General features: G+C 35.0%; 2 protein-coding genes across 2 annotated transcripts; one reads left to right on the forward strand and one right to left on the reverse strand.

Annotated features, from left to right (window-relative positions):
* LOC106099837 (WD repeat and FYVE domain-containing protein 2) lies at window positions 1-5432 on the reverse strand. Its single transcript, XM_013278509.1, has 8 exons — window positions 5187-5432; window positions 4826-5006; window positions 3674-3840; window positions 2908-3021; window positions 2701-2826; window positions 1796-1992; window positions 1166-1307; window positions 1-597 (listed from the first exon to the last, which is right to left on the reverse strand). The coding sequence occupies exons 1-8, from the start codon at window positions 5345-5347 to the stop codon at window positions 420-422; spliced, it is 1266 nt and encodes a 421-aa protein (XP_013133963.1). The 5' UTR covers window positions 5348-5432; the 3' UTR covers window positions 1-419.
* A 1247-nt stretch (window positions 5433-6679) lies between these two features.
* LOC106099656 (aspartate aminotransferase, mitochondrial) lies at window positions 6680-16895 on the forward strand. Its single transcript, XM_013278255.1, has 9 exons — window positions 6680-6913; window positions 7568-7724; window positions 8429-8572; window positions 11051-11257; window positions 13111-13206; window positions 13912-14062; window positions 15099-15273; window positions 15979-16129; window positions 16663-16895. Exons 1-9 carry the CDS (start codon window positions 6825-6827, stop codon window positions 16783-16785), a joined length of 1293 nt encoding a protein of 430 aa, XP_013133709.1. The 5' UTR covers window positions 6680-6824; the 3' UTR covers window positions 16786-16895.
* The last annotated feature ends 1337 nt before the right edge of the window (window positions 16896-18232 follow it).

The raw sequence follows: 18232 nt of genomic DNA on the forward strand, positions 1-18232 counted from the left end.
TTAGTATAAATTAACCGACAATTTTGAAATCTCTTCTAATTTGAAATGTTTCTAAACCGTCAGTGCTCTCCATATAAAAACTATAATTTCTATGTAAATATTTTTAACAGGACGAAAAGATAATTACTAAACAAGTGTTCTAAATATTAAACATAGAGATCTTTAACTAATACATCCGCAAGCTTAAACAATCCATTTTACAAGCCATTTTTGGAAATTCAATTTATCTAATCGATATTAGAATCTCGCATTCGTGGAGACACAAGAACAACCTTTATATGTAAAAAAAATACAAGTGTCTGATTGCAAATATAGTGTAAAAAAAAATTACGAACCATTATCAAGCATATCTCCACAAACAGCGATATCCAGCAATCGATTTTCGACTTTAGCTTCATATAAATAAGGTGTATTTTCGGTTAGTTTTCGCTGGTGCCAGGGTTTGGTGGGCGTGGCGCGGGTGCGAGCAGTACGCCCGCGTCCCATACTTTAAGCACGCGGTCCTTGCCCGCGGTACACACGCGACCTGTCGCCTCATCCACGTATAGCGATGATACCGCATGCTTCATATCGTGGAACGAAGCCAGTGACTCGCGCCTACAAGACAGTGTCACACTGATATACCACGAGAAGAGGCACACTTCATATATGGTCCTATATCCGTTGAAGTTATAATCTCACAGATTATGTAACATTTTTTACGTAAGGAGTTACATCTTTAAATTATCTTAATATCTCAGTCTTAATTTGGCATAGAAGTAGACAATAGTCTGGAAGAACACATGGGCTATTTACTTTAGTTTTTCTTTTAAATCCCCGTGAATGCAGTCGCGGACGAAAATTAGTGAGTTCTTAGATTTCATGAAAAGTTACACCTGTGAATATAAGGGCATATATTTTTGGGAAAAATATAGTCAAGTGTAGAAAACTTTTCACATTGTGTTCTTGGACCTCAAACCTCGAAACCTTTGATATGATTCAAGGAATGTTTTGTGAAGGCAAATCAATATATCTTACACATAAAATCAAGCAATAACAAAAATGACTGGAATTTGAGAAAAAGTAAGTAGCGTATGTGTTCTTCCAGACTTCGAGATACGTTAAGCAATTTAGGCTACAAACTCTAAGAAACATCCATCCATCCACCATAGTAAGTCATAGTTACGGTTCATGCCGCAAGGTGTCGTAGCAGGCGGTGCAGACGCGCTGCGGGAACTCGAAGCCCATGACGGGCAGCGGCAGGCGGTGCGGCGAGCAGGGCCCGCACACGGCCGCGCCGCACCAGCGGCAGTGGTGCTGCCGCAGCCCTGCGCACACGGACTTACGACACTGCACTTTATTGCGATTGGCTTAAAGTCCAATTTAACTACATGGAAAAACGTCAAAAACATGGCGACTTGGGCGTTGCCAACTGATAGTCTAGACTCTAGAGGGTAGTTATAAATATTTTATAAAAAATACTTTTTTATTCCAAAGAGGATGCTTATCAACATGTAATTCAATATTTTCACGGTAAACTAAGAATTCGTTTGATTTACCTATATTGGTTTCTCGAGATTCTCGGCATCTTAGTATTGAAAATTAATCTATTTTATAATTTGCGGCTTTCTAGGGTTGGGAAGCAATTGTAGATACTTCCCCCCTTAGAAAAATGTCACGCCCATTAGAAACGTCATTAAAAAATTTGATTTTTTTTAGGCAAAAAGTGTTTTAATAGAAACAATTTGAAATTTAGTTATTAGTGTTTTAGCAAAATATACTCTGTTGTCTATGGTTGTAAGTACCGTAATCGTACCTATCTGTTTCTTCTCCATCATAGCGCGTACATTCCATATGAAGGGCGCGCGGCACAGCTGGCAGAGGTCGGCCTCGCGCCACGCCGGCGTCTCACGCCGCCGCACGCCCATCTCCCACACCCCCAGCGCGCCGTCCTCGCCCGCCGACACCAGCCGCTCGCAGCCCCCCACGTACCACAGCCCCGTCACCTTGTTGCTGCAACCGGCAGGCGCTACTTGATACCCAACACTCTATGTACAGTCAGGAAATCTGGCGGTGACCTATCTTAGCGTAATCGTCGACCTAGTTACTGCAACTGCCATTTACTACTTAATACCCATCACTCATTGTACAATCAGGGAATCTGGCGGGGACTTAGCGTTAAAAACTTTTACGAATTAAGACAACGCAACGCCTAATACGACTGAGAGTTTAAATGTTTTGTAAGAAAAAAAAATTTTTACTAGCTTTCGCCCGCGACTTCGTCCGCGTGGAATTAAAAAAAAAAAGTTAATAGCCAACGTGTTCTTTCAGACTATCCTCTAGATCTATGCCAAATTTTTTTGACATCCGTTCAGCCGTTTAGGCTACAAACTCCAACAAACATCCATCCATACATCTAAACTTTCACATTTATATTAGTAAGAAATAAGATTATCTCATTGTTTGTGCAACTCACAGATACTAAATTGACTATTTATAAGAATAGAGGAATTTTGTTTTGTTGCAATATACAAAAAAATCTGACAATGGGACACCGTGGATTTCTCTAACTGTACTTATGACACTTTGGAAAATAATACGAATCAAATGACACCTTTCGTAAATTCGACCTCTTTAGCTAGCCACTAGCCAAAAAATTGCTTATTTGTTTTATTAAAAAAATGTAGAAATCAAGCGGAAAATTGATGGATAATGACAAACCTATGTCCTTGCAACTCATAGGCAGTTCCCTTCTGTCCTCCGATATCCCACACAATGATGGTTTGGTCGAAAGAACCGCTAAATAATAACTGAGGTATTGGCGCCCAATTCAAAACTCTAACAGATCTGAAATAAAATATTAAGTAATTAAAAAAACATTCATTAAATTTTTTTTTTACTTCAAGATAGAAATTAAATATATCTTACCCAGTATGGCCTTTCAAAGTAGTGACTAGCACAGCACCATTATTGTCCAATTTCAACATTGTTATCAGACCACTGTAATCGCCGACAAAAGCGTATTTCGACTGGGAATCAAATCTGAATCGAGGTTCAGGAACTTATTCATGGATTACAAAACAACCAAAAAATACTGCACTAAAAAAAAATAATGTCACAACACAAGACAATTTTGTCTTTATTCAGTTCTTATTACGTAAAACATAATTCTGTTAAAAGTGTATTCATTTCATGCCGCCGAGGTGAGCATGGCCCATCACATTTGTCTAGAAGGAGTTTGGGACACTTTTGAGTCAACTGTAACTGTCATGGATAAAGATAGAAGGTTAAAATTTTGAACAGCAATAGATATATCAGAATTCGTTAATATTCCAGACATTTTAATGAGAATGACTGTCTTTTATTGAGATTGAATTTTAATGAGAATGACAAAATGTTTAGGCCCTCCAATTACTCCTCAATCAAACTCATACTGCACTTATCCACAAAATTTTACTAATTTTACTTCTTACTAATATCATAAATGCGAAAGTTTAGATGGATGGATGTTTGCTAGAGTTTGTAACCTAAATGGCTGCATGGATATTAATGGAATTTGGAATAAATGTAGAGCATAGTCTACTTAATTTTGTTTTTAAATTCCATGCGGATGGAGTCGCGGGTGAAAGCTAGTGATAAAATAATTTTAAATCTATATAAAGTTATAATACAATCTTTATATTAAAAAGGATACTGCAAAGCTGTACACCAAGCTTCAAAGGAGTACCCACCGATCCTGCGGCCGGTCTCACTGCAATGGTATGCAAACAACTTGTCCCGACTTACTGACAGCACCCATTCACAACTCAGAGAGAACACAACAGCAGTCACCCGTGCTGTATGTGCTAAGTATTCACGAGTCTGGAAATAGTTCATAAACATACTCATTTTATAGACTGATCTTGCTGTTTACGAGATAATGAGTGTAAAATAAAAGTAGCTTTTAGTGATAACTATCTGGGCGGTGTTAGAAACAATCTTGTTTAGAATATAGTATATATCTCAAGTGATAAGTAAGCTTTCTACTGGTAAAATTTTCTGGTAATCAGTTCATAAGTTTTTGAGTTTATTACAAACAGAAATATAATTTTTTCTTTATCAGTATAGACATATAGTCATCCTATTTAGTCTACTTATTGAATTCTGCAAACAAAATTTGTTTGTATAAAACATAATCTATACTAATATAATAAAGCGTAAACACACACTTTTTTGTTGCCTAAGATGTCAGCTATCTCAATTCTTTTTTTAATAGAAAGCCCCGAAATTAGGTCACGCCTTAGACTATATATTTTCACTCCATTAAACTTAGGGGTAAATATTTTGGATGAAAACCCTAATGTGGGAAAGAGATCATAAGTTGTTGCCAACATCAAGGAAGCAAGATTGCCATGGTCTGACATCATGTCATGTCATTTTGACATTTGCAATTGATAATTTGACAAATGTGAACATTAAAATGAAATATTTATAATTCTATAATAGAAATAATTCATTGAAAATAAGGGTGTTACAATTACAATTATACCAATAAAAAGATAAATGCTATGCGGATGAAGTCGCATGGGAACAGCTAGTATTATGATACAATATGTTTTTAATAATAAGTCCAAAGAGAATTTGCCCTGACCATATATTTTCATACAAATGTTACACTATTAAGTTTGTAATTATATTTACAATAGACAATGTATTAAAACACAATTTTGTGAGATGTAATACAAGAGACTAACAGGTCTTATCACCTTAATGTGCTATCAAATTTTACTACATAGCAATGCTTTTAGATAAAGTACTAGCATATCTAGGAAATAATTACAATAAATGTATACAAAGTTCAACTTACAGGATTTATCCTATTGCAGTCCATTGCAAGTGTGAACTCAGATATAGTTCCATTCTCCTGCCCAATGAATAGTTGCCTCGTCTCTGGTGTATAGAACATTGAAGTGCAGCCAGATGGCATGTACTGACAGATGCTAGGCCAGTACTGTCCTGAATCACGCTTCAGCCACACTCGTACTGTCCTATAAATTATGGAAGTAGTAACAAGGTTTTAAAACGGTTTACAACCGGCTGAATATAGGTCGTCTAATGAGGGTACACTATTTATTTTTTATCAATTTCATCGACACCACAAGCTTGTAAGATGTACAAGATTATACAAGAAAGTAGTATTAGTCAGAGTAATTAAAAGATATCCTTACTTATCATCACAAACACTAATAACTCCATCCTCGCCAGGTATCACGACAGCAGCATTAACGTCGTCGGTGCAACCTTCGAGTTTGCTCAAAAGTGCCGGTTTTTTTGTTGTAGAAAATCTATCGTTGGGTGTTCTAGGTGCAGGCTTAATTTCAGCAGCCATATTTTTCAATTTCTACGGCAAATAAACACTTATTTCGTCACTACTTCTGTGCAAAAAGTAAACGTCATAATAAAATTGACATTTCGGCCTTATCTATGGCTGTTTTGTGTTTAAGTAGATTATAAAATTCGAATAAAACCTCTCTATTGATTAAGATTTTACTTCTTACTAATCTTACTAAATTATAAATGCGAAAGTTTAGATGGATGGATGGATGGATGGATCGAAGGATGTTTGTTAGCGTTTGTAGCCTAAACGGTTGAACGGATCTCCATGAAATTTGGCACAGGTTTAGAGCATAGCCTGGAAGAACACAAAGGCTACTTTTTATCCCGGGAATAGTTACGGTTTCCGTGTGATTTATTTATTTAGTTTTTTAATGTTCACTCGATCATTCTGCAACGGTTCAACATATCTTATTGAAATTTGGCACAGATATAAAAAAAAATCGCGACTACACATGAGATAAGCTTCATCCCATAGAAATGTCCGGTTCCCGAGGGATACGCAGCTTTTTGTAATTTATATAGTTCGTATGTTTTCTAATACCACGTGGACGAAGTCGCGGGCAACAGCTCGCTTTTACTAATGTTGAAAATTATTTTTGCAAGTTCCTACATTCAAAAAACTTAACTATATTATTTCTTCTTATATCAATGTACACTATGAGATATAGATTTTTACAGACATATTTGCTTTTACTAGGTATAAATGCATTTTCAGGAAATCTGGTCTGTAAATTGATGACTGATCTGTGAACAATGATTAGCAAAGGATTTAATAATATTGTATCTGGCTTTGTTTTACGTTCAATTTTATTTGGGTATGTTATAGTATTTAGTCAATATGGACTATATATGCTATATTTTTTGCGAATATTGGAAATAATGACCTTTCGGCGACCTTGACGTGGTAATGATGACGTACATGTTTTTTTTAAAAACCGTAAGTTTCCACTGCAAAAGTATCTTCATAAGGCTTACTGTCGCCCTTGTCGTTCTCTTCAGAAATTAAAGGATGGTAATATATTTTTGTTATTGTGTAGTGGCAGTGAAAACAAGTTTCTTTATGTTGCCAGGTTTTTAATTAGCCTTATTTTTGGAATAAGTCAAAGTTAAATATCACAGAAAACGACCAAGATGGATTTGGTAGGTCCAAGGAGATTATTTATCTAGAAACAAATAGAATACGCAATATGGCAGTGGTATCAAAAAAGTGAATAAGAATGGTTCACCGAAAAACATATAGATTGTAGTGAAAAATAAATAAATTTTTAAATTAGGGTAATTAAAAATGTAGTATCTGGCAATAATTTTATCAGTCAAAGTTAAAACATTTTCCACCATTTTCCATTCATTCAGTAAATTGCAGACTTGCATAGTTTGGTGTAGGGTTAATTTAATTTAAATTCCTAGTAGTCGCCGGCGGGCATATTCAATTCCACATACTCTGCTGACGAGGGTCGACCAGTATTAAAATGAGCCAAGTACTAAAAAAATTAACAGTCCAAGTGCTGAAAAATAAACATGTGGATATTATCGGAGGCTCGGCTGTCAGAGCTGGCAGGTATGGTACCGGCGTTTATGATTATTTACGTAACAAAGTTAAATCTTAGTTTGCAATAAATGCTTGTTTAAAATAGGAAAAAAATGGCATGCGAAAGCATGTTTTATTTTCCTTATAATTTTATAGGATTCGAATAAGAATGACAAGACATGTCAGTGGTAAAAAGGTTCTGGTTTCTCTCGAATGAAAAAATACTCGTAAAGTATTATTGAAAAATATTAAATATCAAAAGATGAACAGTCTGAAATTCTTAGTTAAGCACTTTGGTGGATTTTTTAATCCTAAAGGTTTTAAACGGCTGTCAAATACAGTAGAATTAGAAGAAATGGTGTACGCGCATTTTTAACATTTGTCAATTGTTTTGTTGTATACTTTCAATTTACATTATATGCGGCAGTGACTACTGCACTACCAATTTTTAATGAACACTCTAATATACAGAACACACTATTAAACTACACAAAAAACAATTTTAAATGTAACTACAAGCTGTCGCCCGAGATTCCGTTCGCGCGGAATTAAAACGTAAATAGTAGCCTCAGTATTCTTCCAGTCTGCTCTATACAACAAATTTTAATGAGATCTATTGAGCAGTTCTGGAATAAATAGTAAACATCCATCCATCTTGTATTTAACATTTTTGTTTTTTTTTAGTACTTGGTGGAGCAATGTGGAAATGGGACCACCCGATGTCATTCTAGGCATTACTGAAGCATACAAAAGGGATACTAACCCAAATAAAGTAAACTTAGGTGTAGGAGCCTACAGAGATGATGAGGGGAAACCTTTTGTATTGCCTTCAGTAAGAAAGGTGTGTTTTTTAATATAAATTTACATAGTTACTTATGAAAAACTTTGGTTAGCAATTATGTTAGTTACAGTTTTAATAAAATTAAATTTTAGCAAATAAAAGTGCCTTGTGGTCTTATAAAGTGTTGTAATTAAAAAATGTGGTAATGTGATACATTTTATCATTGTGAATAATTTACCATACATGAGTTCAATTTTATACTGATAAAGTCCTTAAATTCAAAAATATATTTTTTAGTGGATCTGTTATTTTCAGAACAATATCCCATTATTCTTTATAACAGATATCTAATCTTCAATTTGTGAATATAGTTGCAATTGCCTAGATTAAGATTTAGTAGATATCAAAGAAGTGGTTTTTATCTACTACCGGCATTTGAAAGATTATTTTTAACACTTGGTTTAAATTAATGGCTTTTTAACATATGCTTAGTGCAGATTTCTTGCACTAAGGCGTTTTTTTTTTAAGGCCTTTATAGTTCCTATACAACTATGTATCGGAAATATAAATGTAGATTATGACACACCTATACTAGCTTTTTCCTGCAACTTTGCACAAAATTTAAAAAACTTAGTAAGCAGCCTGTAAGAATACAGATTCTTCCAGACTGTGTCAAATAGCTGTTTTAGGAGATGTAGTAATAAACATTATTTTAAACTTTTGTATTTATATTATTAGTATGATAAATATATTGTTATGTACAGGCAGAGGAAATCATCTACAACAAATGCCTGAATCATGAATATGCACCGATCGGCGGAGAGGCAGGCTTTACAGATGCCGTTGCTAAACTTGCATTCGGCGAAGACTCTCCTATTTTCCAAGACAAATCAAACTGCACAGTACAAGTAAGTAATTTAAACCCTACCTATTACCCTGATATATATTTCTTAGCATAACATAGGTTATCTTTCAAATAGATATTAATACATCAACTGTTATAGATGGTTTTACGAGCTACAAACCCTAGGAACAATTTCTACTGCATTCCCTTTTTTACCATGTCCCTGGAGGCTAGGTTACATAAGACTAATTCACCCTGTGTTGTCCTTTTTTATCGTGGGGAAATGCCTAATACATACAACCCTTGAAGGGACAAGAGTGGTTATGTTGGACCCTGTGTTGTCTTATTCCATTAAGTGCCATGTGTGGTCACCTTAACACTGACATTGACTACTAGAATACCCTGTATGTTCAAATTAACAGATAAAAATTGTGTTTATAAAAGTGTTAAAATAAAATATACATAAACATTTATATATATATACATTCATTAACAGAACATAGTTTTTATAATAGATTGTTAACAAGATCCTCTAAAAAACCATAAGAACAAAGAAAAGGGAAATTTAGTGTTATGTACTAGTCCATACACTGTTGGTTTTTTATTAGTGCAATGTTTGGATGAAAGCCAGCTTCAATAGAATAGAATATATCTTTGTAAAGAATTTGAAAACATGCAAATATGTCTGGTATATAAATACAATTGTTACATAACTTTTTATATATTTGACAATGGTTATATAATATGAATGTTTATTTGTAATAAGTCAATGATCTGTTTATATCAATGGGTAATTTTGGATTGGATCCAGATTTCATAGGTCAAGATAATTCAAAACAAGTAACAATGTATATAAATAAAGATTTTGTTGCTAATCTAAAAGTGTCCCGTTATATACTAAAGTTGTTAGCAAACTAATTTGAATCAATTTCTTTTAAATACTGAGTAAAGGATAAAAAACATCAGAATTGCATTAATAATTTAGAATATTCAAGCTTGATATATTTACCATATATCACTTGGAAGAAAAATCTTACTAATCTTACTTCTTACTAGTGTTATAATTGCAAAAGTTTAGATGGATGTCTGTTAGAGTTTGTACCCTAAATAGCCGAACTGATTTCGATAAAATATGGCAAAGACGTAAGGGATAGTCTAGAAGGCGAAAGCTAATACTGTAATAACTGTATAAATCTGTATAGTGTACTATCTTTTTCCCGCAACTTTGACTGTGCGGAATAAGTACTTAGCAAGCAATCTATGTTCCAGATGTTCATCTGTGCCAAATTTCATTGAAATTTGTGAAGCCATTATGATAATACAAACCATCCATCTAAATATTTATAATATTAGTAAGCAGTTATATTACTAAGATTACTGGGTAAAATGTGCCTTTGTAAATGGCTTAGTAACTATTAGCTAGGTCTAATTACGGTGTATAAACTTGTCGCTTAATCATGTGACGTGTGTTCGAGTGCATAAGAAACTCGATTATGCAACTTTACTGTGCCGTGTTTTTAATTATCATTAATTTTTCATTTATGTCAAATTCAGTGTGAATTGTTTACTCCAAATATAATAAAAATGAATCGTTCTAATTTATTAGTGTATAGGTTTCGCCCGCGTCTCTGTCATCGTGGACTTAAAAAAAAAAAAACAAAAGTGAATAGCCTATGTTCTAGATTATTTTCTATATCTATGCCAAATTTTAACGAAATCCGGTTCAGCCGTTTTAGGCTACAAACTTTAATAAACATCCATCCATCCATCCATTTTGTCCAAAAAGAGTTATAGTAACAAGTCTAAATTTGTCTCCATTGGTGCATCCGTTATCTATTATAAAGTCGAGTTACCTTGACGATCATTCAGCACTATTTCAGACGCGGCATTGCGCCAAAACTATTTTTGTTTCTATTCCTATATGAAAGATATATGGCGAAAACATGTAGGTTGTTGAGAGTTTTAAAAGGATTAAGTAATAGAACATAGAAACAGCTTACGACTGTAAACCAATGGTGTAGGCAGGACCATTTGATGTGGCTCCATAGGGCGGATCCAGCTTTGGCGCCAGGGAGGGGTCATATAGTCATAGTCAAGACAAGAGCTTGTCAAAACATGTAAATATATTTTGTCAAGCTCTTGAAAACCAGCGTAGGGGGGGGGGCATGGACGCCCCCCTGGATCCGCCATTGACTCCATACCTTTCTCATATCTATATGAATGTGGAGGTGTGTCTTTAAGGATGAGAAATGACTCCTGTTAAGATGTCTAGAGAAAAAAATCATTAAAATATTTAATCTTCAAATTGACATAAGTCGTTCTCTAGAGCTTTGCTTTGGTTTAGATGAAAATGGGATAAACTGCAAGTGGTATTCTTTTGAAATTATGGCACCGTGTGTTTGCTAAGACTTCATAATAGACTCTAACTAAAATGATTACGTTTTACATGACATTATTATAGGGTTAGCGAGCCTCGTCATTTTTTTTATATTTTTCAAGGGTATAAGATTTCAAAATTAACAAGATATTTTTTTTTTCTTAGACTCTATCCGGTACAGGCGCTCTACGCCTCGGCTTTGAGTTCATAATGAAGCATTACGCCAAAAACAAGGAGGTATGGATGCCGAACCCGACGTGGGGCAACCACCCGCAGATCTGCAACACCCTCAACATCCCGCACAAGAAGTACCGCTATTACGATGCTAAGACGCACGGCTTCGATCTTAATGGAGCCCTCGAAGATATTTGCGTAAGTATTTCTATAGGACAAATGGAGGAAAAACGTAGTGTTACATATATTTCTATTGTTCATTTAAAATCATTGATATGTTTTGTACAAGTGGAATACCCACGTTTACAAACTAAAGAAATTAGCTGCCGTCTTTTTAACATTGGACTCGTATCCTTCTATTATTTTAATCGTAACCGTGATTGGCATAATTTTATGAAAGCCACGATGATGCATGTTATTACAATCGTATCTTAAAAAATACCTTAAAATTTGTTTAATGCGTGACTATTTATTTAAAAAAAAATCTTGAAATAGAAAAATCATGCTTTACAAGTTGGGTTTTAAGCTTGATGCTTTTGAATGCATATAAAAATATTAAAAAGCACAAAACCTTAAGTTTTTTTTTTCAGAATTTCCTGTCAAATGTTTATATTATTCTTTTAATGTTATAATTTCGTAATAACGTGTTGTCATAAATATGCGATTGTTTACGCGAACTGTGTTTACGTCATTTAAGAGATAACAAATTAGGTCTTCACGTTGGGGTCAAAAATAATCTCTAAAAAAACAAATTGGTGTTATTTACCATTTACAATAAAATCATGGTTATATTTAACCTAGATTAATATTCAATTTCAAAATTAAAGATGTAACCGTGTTAGAACGCATGAAGAAGAAGACAGAAGTGATATATACAGTTAAGAAAAGAAAGCTGCAGTACCTAGGTCACATAATGCGAAATGCCAAATACGAATTACTGCAGCTCATCGTACAAGGCAAGATCCACGGAAAGCGAAGCGTAGGTCGAAGAAGAACGTCCTGGCTCAAAAACCTACGCCAGTGGTATGGAAAGAGCTTCCGTTCACTGTTCCAGAGCCGCGGTGTCAAGAACGAAAGTCGCCCTAATGATCGCCGAACTTCGGAAGAAGATGGCACTTTAATAAGAAGAAGAATATTCAATTTGCACCATAAATATTTAACCTAATTCGTTATTTGGCGGTTAAAATTGACCAATTTTGCAAAGATTCGAATTTCTTTTAACTCAAATTCTAGTATTATTATGGCCAAGGTACCCTAACTTAGAGTAGGCTCCGAACCCCTCGGTGGAGACGTATAGGCCTGGTGATAATGGTGAAGATGACTAATTCAGCAATAATAGATTAATAGATATGAATTGGTTGTAACCGCATTAAACCTGCCTACCCCCGCGTGGTATCAGATACGTTCAGATAGTAGCCACGCCGCTGCTACGTGACCGTCGTATGATTGATAGTGGAAGATCGAAAAATTTATGTAATAATCTCGTAATAACGCGTTTACTCACGCTGATAGCCTCTTATTAATCTTCGAATACTCACGTTATTAATGACGTTTAAACTACGAAATTATTGTAACCTCAAAATGATGTATAGAATGAATTCGATTAAATAGAAAAATTACGTTTTTTAAATTTTCCGGATATTAGATTGTTACTAAAAATAGCCTACTGTTAACAATATTTTTATGTGGATGATGAAATAAAACTAAATAAATAAATTTTAAAGGAACAAAGTTATTTAAACAAATTTAAAATCTAATCAGCCTTACAAATAAACGCGATATAAAGTTAAACTTAGGAATAAACTGAGTATAAGCAAATATTAATACACATTTTGCTTATACCCAGTTTATTCCTAAGTTTATTTTTATACCGCGTTTATTTGTAAGGCTGTAAGTGTTTGTCTTGTAAGAAAGTTTAACCGACAATAATTAACAAATAAAATTTTCATTACAAATTAGGTTGTGACCTTGATTTTAATTGCCAGTTTTACACATTTGGACTAAGTTGACATTAAATGTAGGATTTTTCAATATCTGTGTCATATTTGCAGAGAATTCCCGAAGGATCTATAATCTTGCTGCACGCGTGCGCACACAACCCCACCGGCGTCGACCCGCGACCAGCTGACTGGGAACAGCTCTCCCAGGTTAGTTCTTTATTTCAAAGGCTTTTCAGATAGGGAATGGAAACTGACAAGTTGTTTTCGAATTTTGGTGGATCTATATGGGATCTATCGTAGTATTTCATATTAATTTTTACATAGATTATTTTTATTTTATTATATAGAGGGGTATGGTACCCCTCTTGCGACACGTGTTTTCCATACCTCTCGTTTATAAAGATACTAGATTTCGCCCGCAACTCCGTCTTCGTGGAATTATAAAAAACAAAACTGAGTAGCCTATGTGTTCTTCCAGACTATCCTCTACGTCTATGTCAATTTTCATTAAGATCCGTTCAGCCGTTTAGACTACAAACTCTAACAAACGTCCACCCAAACTTTCGCATTTATAATATTAGTAAGATGATTTTTATAACAATACATGTTGTTAGGTGTCTTGAATGTCACTTGTTATCTCTGGGATTAGATAATCTAGCCTTGATAATGAACTTCAAAGGTCAAGATGGTAGTGAAGGTGAGATGTAACGGAAGGATTGTACAAACACATAGAATATATATAAAATTAAAAATATACCTTTCGTTCCTGATAATGTAGCTTTCTAATGGTGAATTTTTTTTATAATCGGCCCTGTAGTTTTTGAGTTATATCCAAAAATACAAAAATACAAATCTTTCCTCTTTACAATATTAGTATATGATGGATTGCAGTTTGTCCTTGTTTGTATGTAGGCTATAAAGCAGCGGAACCTGTTCCCGTTCTTCGACATGGCGTACCAGGGCTTCGCCACCGGCAGCGTGGACAACGACGCCTTCGCTGTCAGGCTGTTCGTTAAAGACGGACACCAGGTCACGCTGGCGCAGAGCTTCGCTAAAAATATGGGTAACACATTTACAGCTTTGAAAACAAAACCTAGAAAGTCCTAGGAGGATAGCAGATAACCTTTTTATATCATAAAGTGGCAAACGAGCAAGCGGACACCTGAATTTGCCGAAATGGCGAAGCGACCGCTGACCATACACATCCGCAATAACAGTTGCGTTGCCTTTAATCGACGGAAGGGGAGACGCACATAAAAAGGATATTTCTCCTTTCCAATGCCTCTCCTCCAACGTCTAATGTACTTTTGCTTCCCATCCTTTCTTACGAAAAGGATGTAAGGGAAAAGTGACTTAAATATGCCTCCAGCACCACACTCATCAGACTGTGCGTGGAATTGCTCTCACTTCACGCCCGTCTTCTGTGAGGTCGTGGTATTACACCGACGAGTTATTTTTCTTAAAAAGTTGATAATAGTATATGTTTTTAAAGGGTTGAACTTTAATGTAAGAGTATAGTCCGACTATAATGTCGTATCTAATTATCATTTAGAAACACATTGACCCCGTAATCAGATTGACGTCTTTTGTTATCGACATTTTTACTTTTCAATGGAAAATCTTAGTGTATCAAGCTTATCAGCGATTAAATTAAGGCTGAATACTGAAACGAATCTTTAATACTACGCTTCGTTGCCACTAATAGTTGCCAGTAATTTTTGAGATATTTCAAAAATACAAATCTTTCCTATTTATAGTATTAGTATAGATGTATAGACATATATAGGGTATATAAAACCCAACATCTGTACAGTAGTGTTATAAATACACATATTACTGCATTTAAGTGTAGACTGTATGAAATAAGTATGAGATGTGTTACCGATGTGAATGCGATGTGCATGAGATGTGTATGAGATATGTATGAGATATGTATGAGTTGTGTATGAGATCTCTCTCTTTTTTTATATTAGCTCTAAGGTTTTGTGCATTAAATGTTTATGTAGTTTTTTTTGTGGCAATAAAAATTCTATTTTAAAAAAATGTATGAGTTGTGTATGAGATGTGTATGAGCTGTATGAGCTGTATGCGGTGTGCAGGGCTGTACGGCGAGCGCGCGGGCGCGCTGACGCTGCTGTGCGGGGACGCGGAGTCCGCCGCCAAGGTGATGTCGCAGGTGAAGATCATGATCCGCACCATGTACTCCAACCCGCCGCTGCACGGCGCCCGCATCGTGCAGGAGATACTCAACAACCCACAACTCAAGGAAATATGGTACGTTTTTTTTATTATAATAAAAGGGGCAAACGACCGGCGAGATCACCGAGGTGGTCAACGACGCCCAAAGACATCTGTAACTACAGATGCGTTGCCGGCCTTTGAGGAAATGATAGGCTCGCTTCTTGAAGGACCGTAAGTCGTATTGGTTTGGAAATATCGCCGAGGACAGACCGTTCCACAACGCGGCTGTGCGGGGCAGAAAGTTCCGCGAAAACCGCACGGTTTTCGTTATCTACAGTTAGGGAAAACCGTGGTGAAACTTTGGTTTTACTAGACAAGGACCGCCTTCCTGACAAATAGGTAGTGGTAAGAAAATCGGGCAACACTAGATCGGCATAGACAGGACGTCTGACAGCTGTCAATGTCATTCAGTTAATTGAGAACAGCGCGCCATTTTTGGGTCTGAGTTTTTAAGATAATTACGTTGTTACAATTATATTATAATAATTGTGTAAAAATAGCAATGAATTGTGTAATGTATAGGATAATAATTTTCGCAATCATCCACCCAACATAAAAATTGTAAATACTAGCTGTCGACCGCGAATACGTCTGTGTGGAATTACAAAAAAATTTATTAAGTAACCTATGTGTTTTTCCAGATATTTTTTAGCGAAATCAATTCTTATGGTACTTAGTAACAAACATCCATCATTTGATGTAAAATGCAAATATCTTATGCCTATGTTCCACTGACAGGTTGTGCGACGTGAAGCTGATGGCGGACCGCATCATCAGCATGCGGCAGCAGCTGCGCCAGGGCATCGAGAAGGCGGGCAACCCTCACCGCTGGGAACACATCACCGACCAGATCGGCATGTTCTGCTACACCGGACTCAAACCTGACCAGGTACCACCTCCTTCTTACCTCTCATCAACATACACACCAGATTGTTTAATTTATTCCAACCATTATCGAGTTTCCTGAAAATTTTGTCACAAATAAGGCAATTGCCCTTAAGGTAGGGATGCTTATCTTTTATCTGACACGAGCTGTTACCGTGCGGCTTCGTCCACATGAAATTATAAAAACTTTATTTTGTTTACCTTTGTCAAACTCTCGATTGCAAATATCAAAATTCAAATACACAAATGACAATGAAGACCTTTGACATTGGATAACAATTACCGTTACCATGGCAACCTTGGTTCCTTGATGTTTTCGGCTTGTAGTTTATTGTCTCTTTCCCACATGAAGTTTTTTTCTAATTTATTTACCCCCTCAGATTATACTTGCGTTATTGCGTGGTGTAAGTGAAGTATTTTTTAAGTATTCAAAAGAACTCTAATTGCTGACATTTATATAACAAATAAGTGTTTATTATATTAGAATAGCACACAATTTTTTAGGTTATGTTGTTTACTATAATTGTATTGTTTCAGGTGGCGCGCCTTACTAAAGATTTCCACATCTACCTGACGAAGGACGGCCGCATCTCTGTGGCGGGCGTGTCCTCCAACAACGTGCAGTACGTCGCCGACGCCATACACAGCGTCACCGCCTAGCGACACTGCACTGCTCTAACGACTACTTTTATATTTCATTTGCAACCATTTATATTTTATTTATACACACGTATGCCTTTTAGTGTTTATTTAATAAATACTAAATTATACTATGGACTATTATTAACCCCATTTTGATCTCTCAATAGGCAATATGCATATGACGCTAAATTGCACCAAACTTTTTTTAAGTATACTTTATTACTATAAAAACATTCCTGCAAAGATTTTTAATATAATGTGATTTAGTGGCAAATTTTAATCATTAAAAAGTGTCTTTTTTTGAAAAGTGTCTTTAATTCACTATTGGTCGAAGCAAATGGCTTATCTAATATGGCGTCGCTGTGTTGTCAATACACAGTTCATTTACGTTAGTTTATATAGAAATACACCCTTGAAGTATTTTACTGTAAACACGATATCAAAACCAACTTTAAAATAAAAAAAAAATATGAATAGAATTCTTAATTACCACTTATTTGTACCAGGAATAATAAAAATGAATCGGTTTTTGACTTTTTGACCTTGAGAAGCTTTGTTGTTTTTACGTTGAAGTGACATCTGTCATCTGAGCCTATGTTATGAATGGAATAAGGCGATTGACGTCAATTGTCTGTTGACAACTCCGGTCGTGTTGTAGTTGCTCGAAAATGGTCGTAATCTTATTTTATTATTTTTAGCCAATGGTTGCATATTTCATTTTTTTTTTTCAGAAAAAAAAAATACATGCATATTCCCTATTTTAAATTATGATAAAGATTATAAAGGTTTATCAATAAAAACTATATTAATCTGTATATTTAAACTGTTTATTGTTAATATAAGTAGATAAAGTAAACTCGATGCCAAAACGTAGAAATTGTATTAACATTCTCGCGGGTGATTCTATGACTGAACTAAACTATGCAAAATATTTACAGCTGACAAACAAAAATGGCTTATAATAAACGATGCAGGTCGAGTAACTGTTGTTTTTTTTAAAAAAATATTCTATTTTTACAAATAACCTACAATTACAGCGTGAACACATCGCGTCCACTTTCCAACAACCTTGAACTGCATCTCACCTAAAATTAACATTGAACTAAACTGAAACTTAATAATATATGTAACACATCCAAAAAAAATGTGAATTATACATTGCAAGTTTTTTACACGTAATGTATATGACAATAATTGTCGATAAAAAATGTATACTAAAAATATTTACAAATTCGTCATAACCTATACTATACATGGCACAATTTCTTAATCGAATGAAAATCATCCGATAAGAAATAAATATGTACCATTGTAGGACTTAAGATTGCTTTACATTTTCCTTTCCAAGGTGACAAACTGCTGAATTTTCAACAAATACCGACATTTTCCCAAACTCCATTCATAGTTCAACAAATAGTGAACTTAAAAATTACAATACAAAAGGTAATCTATTTAAAATATTTTA

Source organism: Papilio polytes, unplaced genomic scaffold, assembly GCF_000836215.1.
Source record: "Papilio polytes unplaced genomic scaffold, Ppol_1.0 DF824102.1, whole genome shotgun sequence".
Classification (NCBI taxonomy): Eukaryota; Metazoa; Arthropoda; class Insecta; order Lepidoptera; family Papilionidae; genus Papilio; species Papilio polytes.